A 23,103-nucleotide genomic window follows, 5' to 3' on the forward strand; every position below is an offset into this window, starting at 1 on the left:
GAATCTCCTGAGAAGTTGCTCATCTCGAATGATTTGAACAAATATTGAACTCGAATAGCCCGAACTACCGTTACGGCGATGTCTCAGCATAGGTAAGCTTCATCACCTGGGCCTATCGACGTCTTTGTTTGGTAAATGGGTTTTAAATGAGGCGAGAAGGAGATGGCGAACCGTCCATGCGTTTCTCTTTTGAATAGACATCGTGCACAAGAACAGTGCTGTGGTATGTGCCAGACAAATCTGACGCGTTTAAGGTCTGATCGGGCACGAAAACGAATTTTTTCGAGGAATTTAATAGAAACCTTAATAAAACACATCGACACATCTCAAACTTGTGTGCAAAATCGTGCTTAGTTACATGGATTCACAAAAATTTTAAATGCCATCTTACTACCATCCATCAAGTTTAAGTAGTGTTCTTTACTATAGTGCAGTGTCCATTAGTGAAAATTCCTATAGTGATTAAAACAGTGATTTTCTTCAAGATTTTCTTCAAGAGGTGTTATTTGTTATTTCAGTGTTTGTGCAATAGGTTGTGAAAGGTGAAGAATTCCGTTGTATTTTGCGGAGAACTGACACAATGATGTCACCGCTTACCGGGACACGGACCATCAGTTCTTGCAAGCAACGTGTTTGCCAATAATGCAGTGAATGGTAAATAAATTTAAATTTAATTAAATTTGCTTTTACCATCGTACCCGGATGTCCAATCACTAGAAAAGAAAATTTGGTTTAGATCTTCTGAGTACTATCAAAAATTAGCTGATGTTCCTTAATGGAATAGGCGTAGATATTTCAAAAAAAAATGCTTTAATATTTTAGATCTTGTATACTTAAAGCCTTGGGGTCTAATCTTAATCACTTGATTCGATATTAATATTCACATCAAAATGTTAATGGTTAGGTAATTTTCCATACTGCATTATAGATGGTCATACATGATTTTCTCTTAGCCAAATCATTTAAACATTCTTCCTGAACAAGGATACAAATTGCATTACCACTGACTACATTGAAAATAAAATTTAATAATTTTAGTCTCAAATTTATGACTTTATATAGAAAAGGTCCTGCTGTAATTATGATCTTTAAAAAAACGATTAAAAGTTCTCAAACCTGATTATTGTTATTTAACATCACCGGATTTGTTTCTATATTATTTAGTTTATTGTCAAAATTATATTCATAAAATTTCAAATATACTATACAATAATTTTCACAATCGGTAAATTGCAGTATCAAAATTGGCAAATAATCATCGTGTACAAAGTAAGTTCAATTTTTTTCAAAATTATGTTCAGGAAATTTCTCATAAACTATCAGTAGAGAATATTAACAAAATTGACATATAAATATCTTTTAAAAAATCTATTGTAAAATCATAAATCATGACAAAAAAATGTTATTATTAGTGCTTTTTTATTTTTGTTTATTTAAGACTTCTGTTACAATTTGACATACTAAAACAACTTCAAGTACTTCAATTATTTAGTCGAACTTGACGATTTATTATTAAAAACTTGAATTCATGGATGAAGACACTGCCCTAAAAATCTTTAGTCATGTAGAATCTAAAAATCTACAAAAAAACTCCCATATAATTATTTAGAAAGATATCACTATTACATTCGTGGGAATCGTATATGGTTCGCATATAATTCATGAATTTCTCTCGAATGAATAAAATGTTGTTAATTGCGTAATTCATTGGAGAAGAAGCAATATTTTTCCTTATAAAGTTAATCTGAATTTCAATCCATATATTCATTGATAAATAATAATTCTTTAAACAAAAATTTTGCACTAATTAACTCAAGATAACAAGAAAAAATGGTATAAAGGATAATATTCAAACAAATGAAAAGCGCGTGAAGTTTTCATTAATTTTTTTTAATAAATTACACAAAGTAAAATTTAATTTCTTATGTATGAAGGCACTTGACCAGTGGCGTCGAAAGCAAATTTTTGATGGGTGAGCTCGTTTTTTTTGTAGGCAGCCAGTGGGCTTGTTTTTTTTTTCATATCATATTTTGACATTGATTTGTCAGCCCACACGATTCCGACGCCACTGCACTTGACTTTTCATTTCAATCTTCATTTTTTCAAAACTTTAATTAATTTTTATAATTAAACCACTTTTCATAGACCTATAATATTTTAATTATTTTCCTTTTGACTATCAGCCCTATCACCATCTTAAATTTCAACAAAATCGCAAACGAATAAACCTGAAGTTCTCCTTGTTGATCACAGTTTTTTCTCCAGGTTGTAGGGATGAAGTATCTTGATCAGAATGTTATAATTTTAAAATTACAACGGATTATATATTTCGACGCTTAAATATATAAATCTTATCATAAAAAATAATAATTATTTATTATTCATCTAGAGGCCGTTCAAGTATTACGTAAGCACTATAGGGGGCGTGTGGGTTATTGATTTGCTTATTTTGCTTATTTTTGGTAAGAAATTTGCTTGCTTTTACTGACAAAAGGGAGGGGGGGGGGTAAATAATTGTAATAAATCTGCTTACATATTACTTTAACGATCCCCTAGCAATAACTGAAAATAATTAAAAATACAAGTACTGCGCTACGATCCAATGGCTTTGTAATCATCAGATACTCGCATCTCCTGAATCAAAAATTTCTTTTAAGTTTTTACTTATCAAAACGAATTTTTAAAAATAATTATTTATTATATTTCAAAGTACCCAACATTAAAATTCCATCTCAGTTAGTATGTCATTTTTTTATTACGGAATGCATGAAATCTAATGCCTGATCAGTTGTCTCCCGGCACAGTTATGTTATTCGACATATGCGGACTAACAACATTTAACGGAATACCTGCGTAACGGAATGTGCAACACATAAAAATTCGATTCGGATGTGAAACACATGAAATTCGGCAATAAAATTGCACTGGGAACAACCGAAAAAAGTATTCATTGTTTCACCTAACGACTACTCGGAATTGGATGAGTAATCTTTTTTCTGATGGTAATAATCAACTTCATTCATCCACGAAACAGATATATAAATATTTCTTGAACTCTTCTAATAAACCTTATTTAATTTACACTATTATAGCTGTTATCATAAGAAATCTATATTTCCATAATATACATCTTCTTATCACTATGTTAGCAATTCATTTGCAATAAAATAAAAACTTTTGTTTTTATATCCAGTATAACAATGTGTTATTCTAGGTATCTATGTGATACCTTCTCTCACGTATTCCAATTGTAATTCCAGACAAGGCATATGTAAATTACGATTCATTGCATAATAAATATGTTTTATTCAGTAATAACAACTGTAGCGTTAATGCTTCCTTCAATAATAAAAAACACGGAAATGATATATTCAAATAAAAATAATAATATAGTAAAAATTTATTGTTTCTAGTATTTTGTCTCTTTACTAATCTCTCTTTAACATATGATCATACTTGGACATCCAATTACTGGATTGGCATTCGATTTAGGCATTTCTTCAAGTACAACCAAAAATTTGTTGATATTCCTTCATGAAATAAGCGCATATAATAAAAAATTTTGTTTAATAAATTTTTACATTTCTCAAACCTTAACTTAAAATTCTTAAATCGTGAATTCATATACGTAATGGATTGTATGATCGTTTTTATTAAATAATACAAGTTTTATGATTAACATTCAAATGAGAATAATGTTTTTTAAATAATGAAATTATGTTAATAAAAATTTATAGTTTTATTAATTATAGTATCCAGTACTCTTTACTTATTTCTTTTTAACATACCATTATACCTGGACGTCCAATTACTGGATTGGCATTCGATTTAAACATTTCTTTAAATATGACCAAAAATTTGCTGATGTTCCTTAATGGAATTGGCTCAGATAATAAAAAAAAGTCTTTGTTTAATAAAAATTATTGCATTTCCCAAACCTTAACTTTAAATTTTCTTATATCGTAAATTTACATAAACAATGGATTGTATGAAGCTTATTAGGTAAAACATACTTCTGCAGCACATTTGAGCTTTTCTACATATTATTAATTAAGATATAACATTATATCTATTTTTTATTAGTTATAAATTTAGAAATACTTAGAAATACACTTAGAAACTAATATTTAGTACTCATTCAGTAATTTCTTGCAAAGTTTCTTACATTTATTACTACTTTTTGAAGTACTATCCAATCAGCCTTTAAAAAATTTATATCAAGTGATAAAAAAAATCCGTTGTTCATTAGAAATTACTATAAGATTTTGTTATAAAAAGTAACTTCTTCATCTCAATTTTCTAAGAGTATTTCACACAGGAAATAATAGTTGAATCGAACAAAATACTGAGTATGGTTCGTTGAGTTTTTAACAATGATACCCGAAATAGACAAGTTTTTTAAATGTTCTTTTAAATACACAATAGGAGATATGTTAAACACTTTTTATATACAATTCTATATAGGTTTGTAGGTTCTTTGCTAAATTGTGTAATTACTAAAAGTGTTATAATTGCTTTCAAATAAAAATAGTATTCGGTTGTAAAGTTAAGCATTACAATGCTAAACAAAACCTATAATTTATTTATAATTTTATCATTTATTAATATATTATAAAATATTTTCTTGGCGGATTTTGTTCAAGTTACCTAATAAGTAACAATGTGCTTTGGATTTAAATAAGCTCTATTTTGAAATCTATAACAATCGAGCACTAAATTTTTGCTTCGTGGGAAGAAGATATTTTTTTATTATAAAATTGTACAGCGTTTACGTAAACAGGTCATCAGCATTTCAATACTAATTAAATGTGTTAGGTCTAGGATGTTTTGTAATGCATAATAAAGCGTGAGTATTTTTTAATAAAAGCTTTTGTTTACGCACGTTCATTTTTCTCTTTGTACTGTTCCATATTACCAACTACATATAAATATAATTCTCACGTTTCTGTTATGTTAGGATGATTAATGTAATTCACAGATCACTTATTATAAGAAAAGCAATTGCACAATAAGGGATCTGAAGTAATTAATGTAGTTTTCTTATTCCCAGTAACGCAATATCGTGTACACTTCATTTGTTGTTATTTTACATCGACTATTGCCACGTAAGAAATTGTTAATAGAACTTGAGTAATAGTGAATGTTTTAAAAAAAATGGGAAAAGTATATTAAGATGTACATTCTAAATTTAACCAGTCTAAAAGAACTTATTTGCTAACACACTTTTTAACAACAAGTATAAAATTGCAACTAAGCCGTTAATTATACAGATTAAATGCTCCCTACAGATTATATGGAATAAATTAAATTGTGATCATACTTTTTATAATTTAATTTATCGCAACATTTTTATATTAATTTAAGATTAAAAATCATATTTTTCAAACAGTTACTAACAGGGTTTGAATCATAAAAATAATTTCATTTCATTGTTAATCAAATCATGTACTCAATTGGAAATGTTTTGAATAAAAAAAAACATGTGTTCCATTCTTCATTACATTATTAAATAGTATAATTTTTCAAAATTGCTTATTATTTATTATGTGTTATCGTTTCACAAAATGAAGTATTTTCTCTTACATTATTAAAACTGTCATATAAATAACCGCGCGCTTTCTATCATCTGCATAAAATACGCATTTTAACATAATTAAATTAATTGGTATAAATGGAGGAACTGAATTTTCTAAATTTCTTTATGTTTTAAAAATGCAACACAATTTATGCAAATTTACACGATCACTTTATAGCTTAGCATTCAGCTCCAAATCTTAAATATTTTATAATATCGTTTATATGATTCAAGTCTAGGATTGATCAAAAGTCTGTGAAGAAATAAAGACAAAAATAAATATTATAAATTTATAATAATTTTTATTAATTATAACAAATAAAATAAACCAAAATTCGTAATCACGCCAAGAATTATTACATATATATGAGTTACATATTGTATACATATGTATAAATTAAAAAATGTGAAACTCATTCAACAAATAAAAATGAAAGCATATATGAATAATATGAATAGTTTGAACAATATTTTTACAGTATGTAATTAAAAATTTTCTATAAATTTTTGCATAAAAAGTGAAGACCCTCCGAGTCGGTGAGTTGACTCTGTAATTTTTCTCTTTTCATTTCTACATAAATGAGAAACAACAAAAATAAACATTAAAAACAAATTCTACTACTTTTCAATGAATTTAACGGTACTATACTCCTGGATTTAAATATCAAATTTGTGATATTTAATTATTAAAATATAATTAAGAAATACCACCAGGTGAATGAGAATTATCAAAATTACACCCATATAAGAAGACTGAAAAACCGGTCTCAAGATTTAGGAAAATAAAATATCAATTTCGTATTTTGTTTTGTTTCCATAATCAACTAAAAAAACTTACCACAGGATAACCTTTATTTCTGTCCTGATTTTCCATCTCATAAAAATTACTGATTTCATTTGTATATGAAAAGAGATTATAGTTGTGAAAAATAATACATTTTTGCTATATCATTGAAATCAAACGGCTTGGGATATAAAACAAAATATATTTATCTTGTATATATGTATCTATACGATAATCTTTTCTGAGATATTCCGAAAGCGTGAATTGCACCAATTCGAAAAGACATTAAATGCAACTCAATGACGCGAGTTAATAAGAGTCATAATAAATATGATGATTAATATATCTTAATGATTTGCATTTGTTTAATAAAATGCACGTGCCTCAGTTTATAAATTTAGAATGAACAAATGTACGTCTCTTGATATTTTATTCAAATAATCTGTAATATATCATTAATAAATTTCTAAATATGCTATCTAGTTACTGATTAATCTTCCAGAATCTTTCCATCGGTCGACCATCTCCACAGATCCGAATGAAGTCGTGTGTCCTGAATTCGCTCACCAGTCGACGTCATGAAACGCAAGATGTCATCGACAACGAGTCGAGCGCTCTGGACGCTCCTGGTGCTGTCGGTCGCGAGTTCGGCGATCGCGCAACTGACGAACCGCGCGCCTCATTTCAGCGTCGGCGACGGCGATATGTCAAGGTTCAGCCTGGCCGAGGACACGCCTGTCGGAACGCCCGTCTATCAGCTGAAAGGTATGCAATTTAACCGATTGTTCGGTAGATGAACTTATGGAATAACTAGATTTGATGCATGAAACGATTTTGAAGATCAGAATAATTACGTATTTGCTAGATTTATGATTTTCTTTGTGTCTAACCGTAAAATTCTGAGTCTGCACCTACTCAGAGTGTAGTGTACTCATTATAGAGATATACTATATCAAATTTGTAACACTTCTTGTTTATTGTGCCAATATGTCTATCATCGATTCTATTATTGTATTTTTATTAATCGTGCGTCAAACATTTTTTATTTAAATTAGCTTCATTGCAAATTGGGTCTTGCTTACTCTGAGCATCGACTACATACAACATACAATTTTTTTTTTATTTCTATATCTTTTTATTTCTATATCATATACGATATATCTACATATATATAAAAATAAGTCAGATTATCTTTCCTGGCGATATAACTCAAGAACGCACAAACCGATTTCGCCAATTTTGTATTCGTTTGAAAATTAATGGTGCATGGCATCGTGCCTTAATGCAAATTGCTGAAACTTCACGCACCGTAATTAAAATTTTGAGTAATGACATTAGTCAGAATTATCAGAATTGTGCTTGGTTATGTCAACGAGCAATTCTTGCCGCAAAGAATAATGATGTACACGCACTGATTTTCACCATTCAATCAAAAATTGCTGGCGATTTGGTGACATACTAATGATTCCGACTGGTCTTCTGTTTGACTTCAAACGATTGCAATTTCCAGTTCGTCTTGCGTTCGCGATAACAAGTCGCAAGGCCAATCGCTTAGTGTTTGCAGGATAAATTTCAAATAGATTATTTAGAAAATCATTGTTTTTCACATGGGCAGTTATACGTTGTCTGTTCACGAGTTGTTTGTGTTAACGTCAGACCAAAAAACAAAAAATGTGGCTTACCAAAGAGCACTTCAATGAAACAGATAATTTGCGGATTCACTTTCATTTACTTAGAGAAGTTCAACGAAAAAACACTTCATTTTTGTAATCGAAATAAATTCATTACTGTTGTGTAATAAAATTAAATTTACCTTTTCAAATATAAAACAAACATAAAATTTCTTCAATTTTCTATAAAATTATAAATTATATAATATAATAATCGTAGCAATTTATAAAATATTGTAGGACAATAAAGCAATACGTAGCTGTTTGAATGTTTCATACCTATGTGCTGCATACAAATATGCGCATAAATTAATCCATATTTATTATTTAACATTTTGCATTCTAGACCTCTATAAGATAGATCAGTAACAACTCTTCGAATCGTTAAATATCATTACTAATTACTATGATATGGTGTAATAATAAATACTTGCTGTTGCCCTCATTGTAAATGTGTGAGGCAATTAGAATTTTTAATTTTTTTATTTTTGGATAACTGACCTGAATTGTACAACGTGTAAAACTGTAGGATTAAAAAATTGATTTAAAACATACAAACTCTTCTAACCAATTTCATAGATTTTGATAAATTGACATATGTTAATGTAACGTGAATTTCTTTTTCAATCTTGAGTGTTGTAACGTAGAGAGTTTGGATGATCCTGATTATTACTCAAATTAGATTAAGAATATATAAGTTCTAGATCAAAGTATTGACATGTTTCATAAATGTAGAATGCATTGCAAAAACATTCGATTTGTGATAATTGAATCAACATTCCTTTGACAGTAGTTTCATTTCTTTGACTATATGTTTCATATTCTGAACAGTGTGATAAACTGGATATCTATGCAGGTATTAATTATCTTCAAGGTTTAAAAAAATGCACTTGCCTCAGTTTATAAATTTAGAATGAACAAATGTACGTCTCTTAAAATTTTTATTCAAATAATCTGTAATAATCTATCATTAATAAATTTCTAGGAGTGGATCCAGAAGGAGGTAGGCTCCGATATAGTATCTCGGGCCCCATATTCAGCGTAGACCGAGACACAGGTGTTGTCCGACTACGACAACCATTAGACAGAGAGACACAAGATCAGGTTGAAGTGGTCATCAGCATTACAGGTAAATAAATATAAGGTTTTATTCTTAATTTTAGTTTGTCTACATCGTAGGGACTGCATGCTGGTACATGTAACGATTTGGAGTTTTATACATATGACGATGCAATTCATGTAACATAATTTTATTTCTAGAATTATTTATTTGCCAATGTTTCTTTTGTGTAACTCGTCTAGATTACAATCAATAATTTTTTCTTACAAAAAAAAAATTCTGCTTGTATGATTTGAAAATTCTTTTTGGTTCTTAAGATATTATAGGACATGGAAATAGAAAAGGGTAATTTTAAATTATTTATTATGTCATACATTAAACAAATTATTTATGCTTTACATCACCCTGAGTCCAAATAATGTTGCAATTATATCGAAGTAAGCAAGTGTAAAATCATCCGAGGCGTTTTACATATAACAAGTATGTAAAAGCAAACTATCGTTCTGGAAAGAACTAATTATTTAAATCCATCTGCACTGTGCATCTTTTATAAACACACGTACACTGCATTATTTACATATTTACATTTAATTAAAAATAATATATTTCTTTCGTACACGCATTGGATTTTTATACGTTTCCGCAACGTAGAAAGCGTAGCGTTCAAAATTAACCGATGCAAAATTAATCGGCGCGCATTTCAAAATTTGAATTTAATGACGTGTAACTATCGTAAAAGATTGAAGGCTTCGTAAAACATCGCTTTGAAGAAGTCTTGGTAAGATTTAATTATCTTTTTTCATGACATCACGGTTGGTGAACATCTCACGAGAACGTGCGTCTGGTTCGTTGGGTATGGTCATGTCTGTAATAACAAGATACACGATGTATATTACTCCGGTGCCTCGTTGAAATACTCAGAAAATATTATTGCATTGCAATAAACATCATTCTCAATTTATTTTATATCCTTCCAATTGGAATCTTTTCAATAACAAAAAATATTCAAGTTTTATATAATTTCAAATCATTTTGCAATTCGCTACAAAGTATGAAATAGCTTGTAGTTGTGTGTCCACAATGCCTGCAATAAAAACATTTTCAATGGTTACCTGTTAAAAGAAATAGTATTAAATATTACTCTGGGCTTAGTGGTTAGATCTATGGGCTTCCATTCAGAAGTTTCTGGTTTGATACACGTTTTGGACAGCCCGATATCAAGCAGTTCATCGGTTTTTACTTGAAATTATAGATAAACATCTCAAGTAAAAGAAGCTCTTACCTGACATTGCAGCAAAAATTAATAATTATAATTTTTAGAATTTAATCAAAACCTATAAAAATTATTTTCCTAATAATTTTGAATAATCTCATAGGACTCGTTAAGTTCTGATCACTGTGAATAATATAGAATTATTATTTCATTATAAATAAAAATACTTTTACAAATTATAGATATTGCTAAACATAAATATTCAAAATAATAAATAATTTTTTTTAAAAATGTTCCATATAATAATTTGTTTGTTGAACGTTAAACTCACTAGTTAAAACACTAAAAATTTTGTTATAAGTGTAAATCAGCATTATACATAACAAAGGCCCATTTTTACAAAACCAGTTTATATATACATTATATTATTGAATATTTATTTTTAAAAAAAAAAATTTAAAAATAAAGCTGTCTAATAATTATTTTAGTAAGTGTTAGAACATTCAAAATATTAAATAAGAAGATATAAATAAAATCAATATAATAATTTGTTTGTTGAACGATAAATTCTGCAAGAAATTTTATTAAGTGTAAATTGGTATTATACATAGCAAAGGTCCACTTGAATGCAAATATAATTGAATATTTATTCTTAAAAGTAAATTTCGGGAATAAAGTTATGTAATAATTAGTTTAGGAACTTTTCATTTGAATGCTGCATATACAAATCATTAAGTATTAAAAATATTGAATCATTTAATTTTTCAAGGTATAAAACCTTGCAATTTTTTTTTTCAATAATTTAAATTTTTTGTTAATCAAAATTATAACATTTATATTTTGTTGCTATTTTCAGTGAAAGTAGATTCTGTTCTTTTATTACATTAGAAACTAATTATGAAATAAAAATTAGCATTTCACCACAAAGTAAATCTGATGCAATTTAATTTTGAATTCTGGGTATACTTCATGTATTGTCTACATATTATGTCTACGTAACAAATATATGACTCATTTTTTTTTAATTTCTTAAATAAAATCTAAAAATAATAATATTAAATGCAAGAATTTTGAGTAGTATCTTGAGACTAAATTGCATTCTAAAGATTCTTATATAAAATATCTCCTGCATTCAAAAAGCGATTTCTCTCTATACTATATCATAACAAATTATTTTCACAATATTCATTATACAAGACCGTTATTCATAATTATTTGAAGCCTAAGAAATATTGCAATATACCGCAGCGAATTTCACGGTTTGTAATACAACTTTGTATGTAATGACTGCAGTATTTTCTTCTGATATATAATAGAATAAAAGCGAAGCAAGGATATTTTTTCCATAATTGCTCAAGGCAAAATAGCGTTGAGAAAACTTTTGTGTTTAAGGAGATTGCGTATATAGTTTAAAAGTCTTTGCTTATACTATTACTTGTCACAATTTCCTAAACTATCTGAGTTTTATTTTAAAAATATTTAACCTATCAAAAATGCAGAGTTGATGCCCATGGTCCAGGGTGTATACTTTCATAATACATTGAATTTTAATTCATTATATAATTTCATTACGATTGTCGCAATAAACAGTTATCTTCCTCTCGTCGTGAACATTAAAATAAAGTGTTATGCATAAAACAAATCTTCTATTGCAATAATAACAAACCGCGAAGTGAGCTTTTGCCCGTGAAGTAGGTTATTGCAAAGGCGATCACGTTGTTCCTCACGAGAAAGTGATCTATATCAGCTCACGCAGGCAAATTATGAATTGTATTATATTGTATTATTAGTTGTGTTAACGGTACTTCTCATGATTCAATTCTGTTATTTAATTGCTTTATGAAATACTTGTTCATATCGCAGAATTTATAATTTGTATAATGATTAAGGTGATAGCATGAATTCGTGAACGAAAAAGGTTGAGGAAGACAATGTAAGATTTTGAATATCCATTCACTGTTATATCTAAAATCTTTCATTTTTATAACATTATGCTGATCTTTTCCCAAATTGAACTACTTTATACAAATTCCATAAGCATATAAATCTCTTAGTATATTTAAAACGTTAAAAAGGCGCCACGATAATATCTGAAAAATTTCCACATGGGTCGTAGTAACTTTATTAAATGATTTAGTTAAAAATGTATCGAGAAAAAGATTTTTTGACAGAATTTCTGGAAAGGCACTATGTTTTATATCACACATATATGTCTGACATGACCTTATATTAAATTTTTTTCTTGAAAATCTATTAATTAACTTCCCGTAGGGTAAGTTATTGTAATGGGCCGAAAATCGAAATAGAAAATTTTTACATTTCTCGACGTTTTGGAGGTTTCTGAACATTTTGGCATACCTCAGAAAAAATGGATGTGTGTGTGTGTATGGATACAAATTTCCAGTCACGTTTTCGGGCACACGGATCAACCGATTTGAATGGTTCAAAAAACATTCGATTCCTATCGATAGGGAGAAGAGCTGATTAGTTTTTGGCAAAGGCAGGTCCAGTCGTTTCGGGGATACGAAGAAAAGAGTGCAGAAAATAGAAATCGAGTTTTTGAGTGAACGGAGCATCCGATTTGAATGATCTAAAAAACATTCAATTAGTAATGATTGGGAGAATTGATTATTATTTTTGGCAATGGCAGGTCTAGCTATTTCAAAGATACAGAGCTAAATGTGCAAAAAATGGCAGTTTTTGAGAGAACTAAGCGTCCAATTTAAATGATTCAAAGAACTTTCTGCTTGTTTTAACAAAATAATTGATTTTGGAAAAAAAAATTGTATCATTGTTTTTTTTTTTAGTTTTTTTTTGTATATCGAAAATATTTCCTATTTTATTTTTAATTCTGACTAAAGTTCTGATATACTTTGAACAAATAATTTTGACTTTGCAATTCAGTTTATGAAATTCTTATAAATATTACACAATATTACAATATTTATAATAATCTATTTGAAAACATTCTGTATTCCTCGAACATTTCGTTACGGTACGGGAAGTTCCAGCAATTTGTCTTAAGGTACGATGCCATACACCCCACTAGTTCTGTATTTGCACTCCATTGTGTCATTATTTTGAAAATTTGTATTATAGAGCTTTTTATAGTATTAAGTTATTAAAAACTTAAATAAACTAAAAATGCATTTTTACCTATTTGGTGATCAAGTATCATGATGGATACAGAGAAAAATGCTTTGAAATAATGAACTAGTGATGTATGGCATCGTACCTTAAAGCAAATTGCTAGAACTTCTCGTACCAAAAATTAATTTTTTTTAGAAAGATTAACTTTGAAAAAAGTAGATTTTTGAGAAAATTTAAATTTTTGAAAAAAATATCAAAGCGCGTAAGCGCCGCGACGCTGTCTAATGGACAAATACGTAAATGATACAGAATCCATATAAATGTAAACAAAATTGATACACATTATTGAAATCTCCATAAAACATCGGATAATCTGATGTGCATATGTCTAAATGTTCAGAAACCTTTGAAACGTAAAGATATATAAAAAATTTCATTTTCGATTTTTTTGCTGTTAGTATAACTTACCCTACGGGAAATTAATACAGTAGAACTCCAATTATCCGAATTAATGGGGACCGGGACCCATTCGGATAATCAAATATTCGGATAATTGGAGTTTTTTTTAAAAATTGTTATTGGAGAGAAAAAAAGTTACGTTTTTATATTGCACTATTTTTTTATTGAATTAAATGAAAGAAAGTGGCGGACGTAGCTCAGAGGTAGCATGTCCGACTCACATGCCGGAGATCGATGGTTCGACTCCTGGCGCCTTCAAATAATTGTTAATTTGTAGAATACAAGAAAAAGTAGAAGTAAATAGGAAAAAAAGAAGTTTAGAAGATGAGAAGAACGTATTGAGAAACAAGAAGAAGAATGAAAATTGGATGGAAGATTAGGATTTAAGAAGAGATAGTATATACACGTATATGATGAATGTATAAGAAATATATATGTAAGAATTGTATAGAATATGATGAAGAATAAAATGAAAATGTATGTGGCTAAAAATGCTGTATAGCGGAGGCCAATAAATTTAAAAAAAAAAAAAAAAAAATGAAAGAAACGTGACATTTTCACATGTTTTAAATATAAATAAAATGTACTTATGTACAAGTTTAGAAATAAAAATCGTTGTTTTGTAAACATCTCCGTCAAATCAAAACAAACAATGTGCCTACACTGGCTTTGCTGGTGGAAGAGTAATAGCGCACTTAGACTTTTTTTGGACATTTTTTTTCTGAAAGTGATTCGGATAATCGGCGATTCGGATAGTCGGAGTTCGGACAGTCGGAGTTCGGATAATTATTATCAATTATCAATTATCTTCTGTCCCCAGATGAAGCAGTATTCGATACAGAGCCGAACACAGTTTCCCTTCGTCGGGAGATTCCGGTGCGCGACGTGAACGACAACCCGCCTCGTTTCCATGGGCGTCCCTACAGGGCGAGAGTACGCGAAGGAGGCTCGGATGGTGCCGTAGTTCCTGTCCGACCCGAAGTGTTGGTCACGGATGCCGATGGCGGCATCAACGCCGACGTGACGGTTGTCTGCTCCGCCGCAGGAGATGATTCTTGTGATGCCTTCGACGTCGAAACCGTGAAACTGACTGACGGGAAATTTCAAGGTTAGTACACCGGATGCGTTTAATGTGGCTATTTTGTTGAAGTTGAAGTTTATTTATGAAAGTGTATGGACGTGCATTATGTCGATAATACCGTACTTCCGATTTATTTAGTAAATAAATTACACAGGCCAATATTTTTTTTTTGCTTGGTGTATCACATGTTAGAGCTGATACGTATAGTTTTTTTTGCGCTGATTGCAAATCTGCAAACCAATTTTTTGTATCAGCTCTAGTTTGGAATTTGGAAAGAAGTTGCCGAAACCAAGTCCATTGTAGGTCGTCACGGAAAAGAACTTTTCAGTGTCAACTAATGTCCCAACTAAGGCCGAATGGGTCTTGTACATGATGTATATCTCTCTCATTTAAATTACATATTGAATTGTATTACTATTTTGTACTTTCATTCCTTATATATAATATATATCATATCTTGAAAACTAAAGCTCATAGAAGAAAAACAATGTCATTTATGAATTAAATTAAAAGCGCCCCAAATATACTTAAAAATGGCATTAAAATCGTTTGCACCATTTTCTTTGTTGGCCTATGGTATAGTTTGCTTCGATAATAATACAATTTTTAACGTTAGAATTATATTATATCAACATGTACTTATTCAAAAAAATCATGAAATAACAGTTGGGGAAGGAAGGGGTATAGTAAGAGATCAATAGTATTTATTTTTTACCTGAATTCTTTAAAAATATCCAAACATTTCACAAAAAAATTCAAAAATTTTATTTTTTTCTCTCGTAACTAATACACGAGATGTTTGGTGGAGGAGGAAAGGTAATTTTGAATATCACCACGTATCACCAAGGGGGAGGAATGGTAAAAAAATTCTTAAAAAATCGATCACGTGATTAATGGTCGCCTCTTTATATTAAAAACAGAAAAAGAGAAGAAAAAGGAAGAAATATTTTTTTTATAATATGTGAACTCTTATATTTCTGTTGAAATATATAAGAAATATGACGTATGTTTGTTCAAACAAGTTTCCATTATTACAAGAGTCAGTCATGGAGTCTTATTGACATGATCTGTAGACCAAATTGCTTTTAAAAAAATTTCTTTTAGTAATACCTGTTACTTGTTTACAGATAGACCACTTTATTTATTATTTTGCTGCAAGTTTTGTTTTTTGTCACACATTCATATATTATGACATGTATTTCGTGTCCTTTTTGGGAGAAATTTAAACAGATAAATAAAAATCTAAAATAGAATACGTAAAAAAAAGAAAAAGAAAAATTTAATGCAATTACTGTTTAGTTTACGTTTTTCCTAGCTAACTGGTAAATTAACTAAATTATTGCTGATCCAAAAAAATGGCACAACCGTACCCAGAGTGTCCTAATAATAATAAAACAAAGAGTAATTTAACCTGCATGAATTTCTGCATTAATAAATTCAGTTTACTAATAAACCGCATTTATGATTATTATTATAGCCGAAATAACCCTGAAACGGCCATTGGATTTTGAGACGAGGTCATCGTATTTGTTAACATTAAAGGCTTATGATGGTGGTTATTCTCCTAAGTCGGCTTTTGCCACAGTAGTTATCGATGTCGAAGACGTTCAGGATCAACCACCTGTATTCTTAGGTGCTCCATACTCTGCCACAATTCCTGAGAATTTACGAGCGGTGAGTAAAATAATTAATGGGATATAAAAGGTTTATTGATGTAAATGTTTTATGAAAGTCCTATGTTCCGACCATAAATATCTAACTTACTTACAATTAATTATATTGTTTTGTTATTTGTTTAGTCTAAAGACATATCAGTTGAATGTATAGTTCTGCAATAATATATGTATTCATGTGCATGTGTTCCACTTTGGAATTTTTAGTATTTGTAAAAAGTTTGCAACTACTCTGGATAAAAGTTGATTAAACGATAATTCCTATATTTTTCTATTTTAGCTTCCAAGAGATCTGTGCAAATCTTATTTTTTCAATTTTGCAGACTATTCTTCAAAACTATTAGATAATTAAATATTTTTAAATTGGTTTTCATAAAATCTGTGTGTCTATCACCTCTCATACCAAATCCAAAATGATTTTTCATACGTTGAATATAATTTTTAAAAATTGGTTTATTATCTTAGGATACATCAATTTTACAAATCTTTGCAATGGATGGCGATGTCGGTAATCCTCGAGCAGTTCTGATGACTTTGGAAGACGACGACTTAGGCTACTTTGCTCTGACTTCTAATTTAACAACAGGTGGTGCTACTCTGATCACTACAGAAATTCCAATAGATCGGGAACATCCAATGGTCATCGAAAACGGAGGAGTGTATACGTTTAACGTTAGAGTAAGTAAATGGAAGTAATTGCTCATAAAAATTTTACTTTTTCTTAACTTTATATTTCAAAATTTAAAAATTAATTTTATTCCATGAAACTTTTATTTTATATCCTCTTATACATATATAATAAAATTCCATTCATCTTGTTCGACATAATGTTTGAGAAATTGATTTGTCTCAATTTGACATGCTAATTGATTTGATTTATCATCATATCATTGCAAATTATAGATTAGGTGTAAATTCAATATTTGTTTATTTAATTTAAACAATATAGTTTCTGACGTATTGTGCAAATATATGTACTGAAATAATTTGCACATTTCAATAACCCGAAATTGAAAAAGAGAAAGCTATCAGAATTGTTATGAAGTATGATGCTTATTTTATTTAATACAAACAACCGTAAACAATTAGCAATTAGGAACACTAATTACATTTCATATCATATTTTTCATATAGAAATCGTTTCCAAAAATAAATTCTTAAATTGATTTTAGTCAATTAGAAATATTTAGGCATAATTATTGTATTTACAAAATTAGTCTTGAAATTTTATGATTTTCTTTGTATAGCGTTTTTAGTATCAAATTGTCCTATATAGTTATAATTGTATTATTTGATATCTCATTTTTATCGCAGGCGACTGAGTTAATAAACAACGAAGTTCCAGCCGATTCCGCAGTTTCACAAATTAACATCGTCATCACTGATGTGGATGATCATCTTCCAGAATTTAATCAACCCTTATTCGAAGTTCTTATACCTGAAAGTTTAGAAAATGGAACCCCTTTACCAGGTCTTCCAATTGTAGTCAGTGACGACGATCTCGGCGCAAATTCGCACTACGACATATCTCTTTCGAGGTGCTAATAATGCTTTTGAAGTTCTGCCAACTACTGCTGAAGGAAGAACACCTATTATCATCAAAGTGAAAGATTCAAGTGTTCTGGATTACGATGTAGATGATATTTCTAAAAGAACCATTGAGTTCGACGTAGTAGCATCAGTTGAATATGAAGAAGTCGCAAGTACTCACATAGTTCTTCACACACAAGATGCCAATGATAATTCTCCAATGTTTGGCCAAGAGACTCGTCACATGGAAGTCGAAGAAAATGCAAAATTCGGTTACAAAATAGCTGATATATCAGCTACTGATAAAGACAGTGGTGTGTATGGTGAAATTATGTATTCATTAAAAGGATTTGGTAGTAAAATTTTTAAAACAGATAAAAAAGAAGGCGGTTTGTTTGTGAATGGTGTTTTGGATTATGAGAAACGAAAAAGTTACAGTTTAACGTTAGTGGCAACTGATGGAGGAGATCGAGAATCAACAATAAATTTATTTGTTGATATTAAGGATTTAAATGATAATGCACCTATGTTTGATGCTTTAGAGTATACGAGGATCATTAGGGAAGGATCAACTGGATTTGAACCTCAATTTATAATACAGGTAATATTTTATAATTATTTCCAAACCACGATATTGATATCTCAAGTTCTACAAATAATCTTTTGTTCATTCCAAGAAAATAAAAATGTATCATTTACTATTTTTCAGGCAACTGATTTGGATGGGCCTCGGCAAGGAGGAAGTAATTTAACTTATTCAATTGAGTCAGAAAACACATTAAGCAATGATGTATTCACGGTCAATTCGTCAACAGGAGAGATTCTGATCAGGAAACCTGTCAGTTCTGCGGACACTGCCCGCGGACAATATGAACTCACTTTACGAGCGACAGACCATGGTATTTGCACTTTCAAATCATTATCATTTCTTTTTGCTTTCTGTTGCAATAGTTGAATCATGTGCAACTATATACATTATTTCCGTATTTCTCTGATGTAAGTGATACATAATTGTAAAACTGCTTGAAATTTAAAACTATATAATCAGAAAATTGTTTGAAAATCACATAAAAAATTTATCTTTACCTATGCACATAGCTTTCAGTTTAATTATTCAATTTTGCTAGATCTTCATAATTATATTAATTATTTTTAATTTTTTAGGTAAACCTCCACTTTACAATGAAACGCGTGTTTTGGTTCGTGTCGGGATTGCTGGAAATCAGCGTCCAGTTTTTCGTGGCGGTTCCTCGAAGCATATGATTGGTCGACCTGGTCCTGCAAATTATTATGCTGCCTTGCCTGAAAATTCTGCACCAGGAACACCTGTCATTCAGGTGACTGCTACTGATCCAGACGGTCCAGATTCGCAGCTAAGATACAGGGCAGCTGGTGGTGAAGGGCGGGACAACTTTGTCGTTGACGAGAAGTAAATAATAATAAAAAAATATTTTAAAGATTTTCAATTAGTAAAACGCTATATACTATTTAATATATAGATTCATATATAGAACAATAAGTTATCATGATATAAATTAATTCATAATTATTTTGTGACAGAAATGGAATTATAACAGTTGGTCGAGAAGCACGTTTGGATCTGGGCTCAAATCCTCATGAATATGCGTTGCAAGTAATAGCAATTGACAATGGTCAACCATTTCCAGAAACAGCTACAACTACTGTCTTCATCAATATCACGGTAAATAAAAAAAAGGTTCAAAAATACGGCAAAAATTTATTGCTCTGATATAACACATTGAAACATAGCATTGCTACTATGGTTTAGTGTACATATTTCTATTAGAAAAATCTTGTAAGCCAAAAAAGGAAACAAATTTTTGATCTTTTATATATTATCGATTCTTTAATTTTTTAGGATGTGAACGATAAACCGCCTCGTTTCAATGATTCTGCTTTAGTCGCATTTGTATCAGAACGAGCTGAAATCGGCACCGTAGTAACCAGAGTGTTTGCCAAAGATCCTGATGAAGATGCATTGCTTCACTATTCAATAATAGAACCTATAGCATCTGTTACTGGCAACGGAATTTCACTAAAATCCGTAGTTCGATACGATTTCAAAAACGCATTCAAGATAAACAAACTTACTGGAGAAATTTTAGTCAACAACACAATGGATTACAATTCTGCAGCAGTGATAGTCTTAACAATAGAAGCTAGAGATATAAATGCAGCTTATAATAAAGAAGATCAAGTCGATACTACACAGATTACGATGTATGTACAAGCATATAAAGATGAAAATCCTATATTCGAAATAGATGGATGGTCTCAGATTAAGCCTTATATCACAAAAGATATTGATGAAGAATCGCCTATAGGCAGTGTTATACTCACAGTAAGTGCTAAAGACGGAGTGAACGGCAAACCTGTGACCTTCTATCGCATAAATGAATCTAATACTGATTTAGTACAAATAAACGAAATCAATGGAGCGATTTCTATTGCCAAACGAGTGGACTATGAAGCCTTGGAAAATAATACGTTAACATTCACAGTAGAAGCAAAAAGTATTGATTTATCAAGGTCAAGCCTAGCTAAAGTTAATATTACAGTGCACAATATTAATGATAATGCGCCAGTTTTTGAGAAGAAAGAATATTCTACGACGGTGATGGAATCTGCAAAATATCCCGAGAGAGTTTTGACAATTAAAGCTGTAGATGCAGATTCTCAAAGAACAAAAGATGACAAAGAACTAGGATTTGGTGATGTTGTTTACTCTTTAGCGGGACAACACGCTGATTTTTTTACGATTGATCCGGTTTCAGGTGTTATATTAGTGAGTAACTAAGAGTATTATAGACATTTTCATCTGATTAAATTATCAACTTTTTAAATTAGGTTTATGTCCAATAAATTCAGTTTTGTATCATTTTTTCTAGATTGCTCCAAATCGAACACTTGACTGGGAAGTCCAATCAGTATTGAGATTTTCCGTTATAGCCCGGGATTCTCCAAAAAGTTCTTTGGATGCAAAAACAAGTTCGGCTTTGGTAAGAGTTGATGTTCTAGATGTGAATGATAATGCGCCTAAATTTATGCTAGGAAGAATATATGGGTAAAAATTAAATAATATAATGAAAACATCAACAATTTGAATATTACAAAAATCAAATTATTTTAGCTGTAATTCCTGAGAATATACATAAGGGTTCAAGTATCATAAATATCACAGCAACAGATCCTGATGATGGACTCGGTGGTGATATCAAATATGAATTTCTTGATGAAGGCGATGCCAATGGTAAATCATTTGTGTATTTCCAAAAATACATTTCATACAACTTTAAATATATTACAGGATTACTAGAAATCAACGCAACAACAGGTGAAATCAAAACTAAAAGTGTTTTAACTGGTAAAGGCAGAAATGAACCTTATTTACTTACCATTAGGGCACAAGATGGTGGTTTATTGGTAAATTATCTTAAGATAATTTTTATTGTGTTGTTATTATTTTTGACTATTATTACAATTATTTTAGGGTTTGAGTGATAAAATATTACATACAGATACTTCTTTAACATTATACATCGGCGATGTGAATGTAAATGATGGTGTGCCAGTTTTTATAAAACCTGCAGTAGACCAACCAGCATTTATCAGCGAAGTATATATTTTATAATCAATCTCTTATTTATACCATTCATTGAATTTACAATATTTTAAAACATTTTTATAGAATGCGACTATTGGTTCACCAGTATTTCAAGCAGTTGCTTCTGATCCTGACGATCCGTCACAACCTTCAGGAAAATTGATATATAGTATTCAGGATGATACAAGTGACACATTAGCTTTTAAAATAGGTAATTTAATATTTTGTAAACGTCAATTTTATTGTAGTTATCATTCTATTGATCTGTAATAATATTAAATTAATTTGATACATTACTACCCTGATAGATCCAAATAGTGGGCTCATCACAACTACTCGAGCACTAGATAGAGAAGCCAAAGATTCCTATAATATAATATTAGTGGCTTCCGATAGAGGATCACCTCCTCAAGTCGCCACCAGAATTTTGAAAATCAAAGTTACAGATGTTGATGATCATACGCCACGATTCCAAAGAGATGTGGTAAAGTATTTATTAAGCACATATTTCTGTTTATTCTGATGAAGATTTTAACATTATATTGATGTTGATCTAGGATGCACCACCATTGAAAATGTCAATAGAAGAAGAGCAGCCGAATGGCACAATTATTGGCAGTTTTAAAGCTATGGATGAAGATATTGGTGAAAATGGTGCCATATCGTATTTCATTAAGGCAGTCGAAATAATAAGTTTAAAATGTAAAATTCTGCATATTTATAATATATTTTTTGTTGTACTACTTTTAGATGGTAATGAACATAATCTGTTTTATATTGAGCATGCAAGGAAAATACTGCTAACTTGAGAACTAATGGTAGACTAGATCGAGAAGACATTAGTCAGCATCTTTTGACTATAAAGTGTTTTCCAACAAGATCAAAACCAATTCATGGACTGCGAAAGCATATAATAAATTGGTAAGTTATTTGATTCAATAGTTATCTATATTTTATCAAGAAAATTATAATAGTTACGACTAGTTTTTAATTTTGGCATATTTTTTTATCTAGGATCCATCAGAACTGCAAGTATCGATTTTGGTAGAGGATATCGATGATCATTTGCCTGAATTCGATCAACAACAAAATTTAACTCTTGGAATCCGATTAAATGTGCCTGCTTATACATCTTTGATCACTGTTCATGCAACTGATGAAGATTCTGATTCAGGTCCAATGAATTATACTCTGTACGATGTTGCATTTGAATCACCACTTTTCGATTATGAATTACCAGGTAAGCAGACTGGATTTATTAATTTAAAATTAAATTAGATTTTTTTACAATTAGTTGTTAAATCATATACATTTTATCTGAATATGGCTTTACTATGTCAACC

The 23,103-nt window shown here is 29.9% G+C and overlaps 1 protein-coding gene across 1 annotated transcript in view; it reads left to right on the forward strand.

Moving 5' to 3' along the window:
* The first annotated feature begins 410 nt into the window (after window positions 1-410).
* The window catches only part of LOC113370207 (protein dachsous-like), a 34,832-nt gene continuing 12,139 nt past the window's right edge, over window positions 411-23,103 (forward strand). Inside the window, 21 exon segments of the mRNA XM_026610884.1 lie at window positions 411-654; window positions 6,862-7,124; window positions 9,015-9,158; window positions 14,672-14,959; window positions 16,410-16,606; window positions 17,071-17,283; window positions 17,920-18,140; window positions 18,142-18,736; window positions 18,845-19,034; window positions 19,300-19,564; window positions 19,696-19,837; window positions 20,015-20,941; window positions 21,045-21,155; window positions 21,208-21,220; window positions 21,287-21,406; window positions 21,464-21,579; window positions 21,647-21,772; window positions 21,845-21,971; window positions 22,069-22,244; window positions 22,318-22,437; window positions 22,775-23,000. Coding sequence (XP_026466669.1) covers window positions 6,938-7,124; window positions 9,015-9,158; window positions 14,672-14,959; window positions 16,410-16,606; window positions 17,071-17,283; window positions 17,920-18,140; window positions 18,142-18,736; window positions 18,845-19,034; window positions 19,300-19,564; window positions 19,696-19,837; window positions 20,015-20,941; window positions 21,045-21,155; window positions 21,208-21,220; window positions 21,287-21,406; window positions 21,464-21,579; window positions 21,647-21,772; window positions 21,845-21,971; window positions 22,069-22,244; window positions 22,318-22,437; window positions 22,775-23,000 — 4,504 coding nt within the window. The 5' untranslated portion in view covers window positions 411-654; window positions 6,862-6,937.

The sequence above is a fragment of the Ctenocephalides felis genome, unplaced genomic scaffold (assembly GCF_003426905.1).
Source record: "Ctenocephalides felis isolate EL2017-DRISC unplaced genomic scaffold, ASM342690v1 CF-g0.4_SCAFFOLD_01492, whole genome shotgun sequence".
NCBI classification, from domain to species: domain Eukaryota; kingdom Metazoa; phylum Arthropoda; class Insecta; order Siphonaptera; family Pulicidae; genus Ctenocephalides; species Ctenocephalides felis.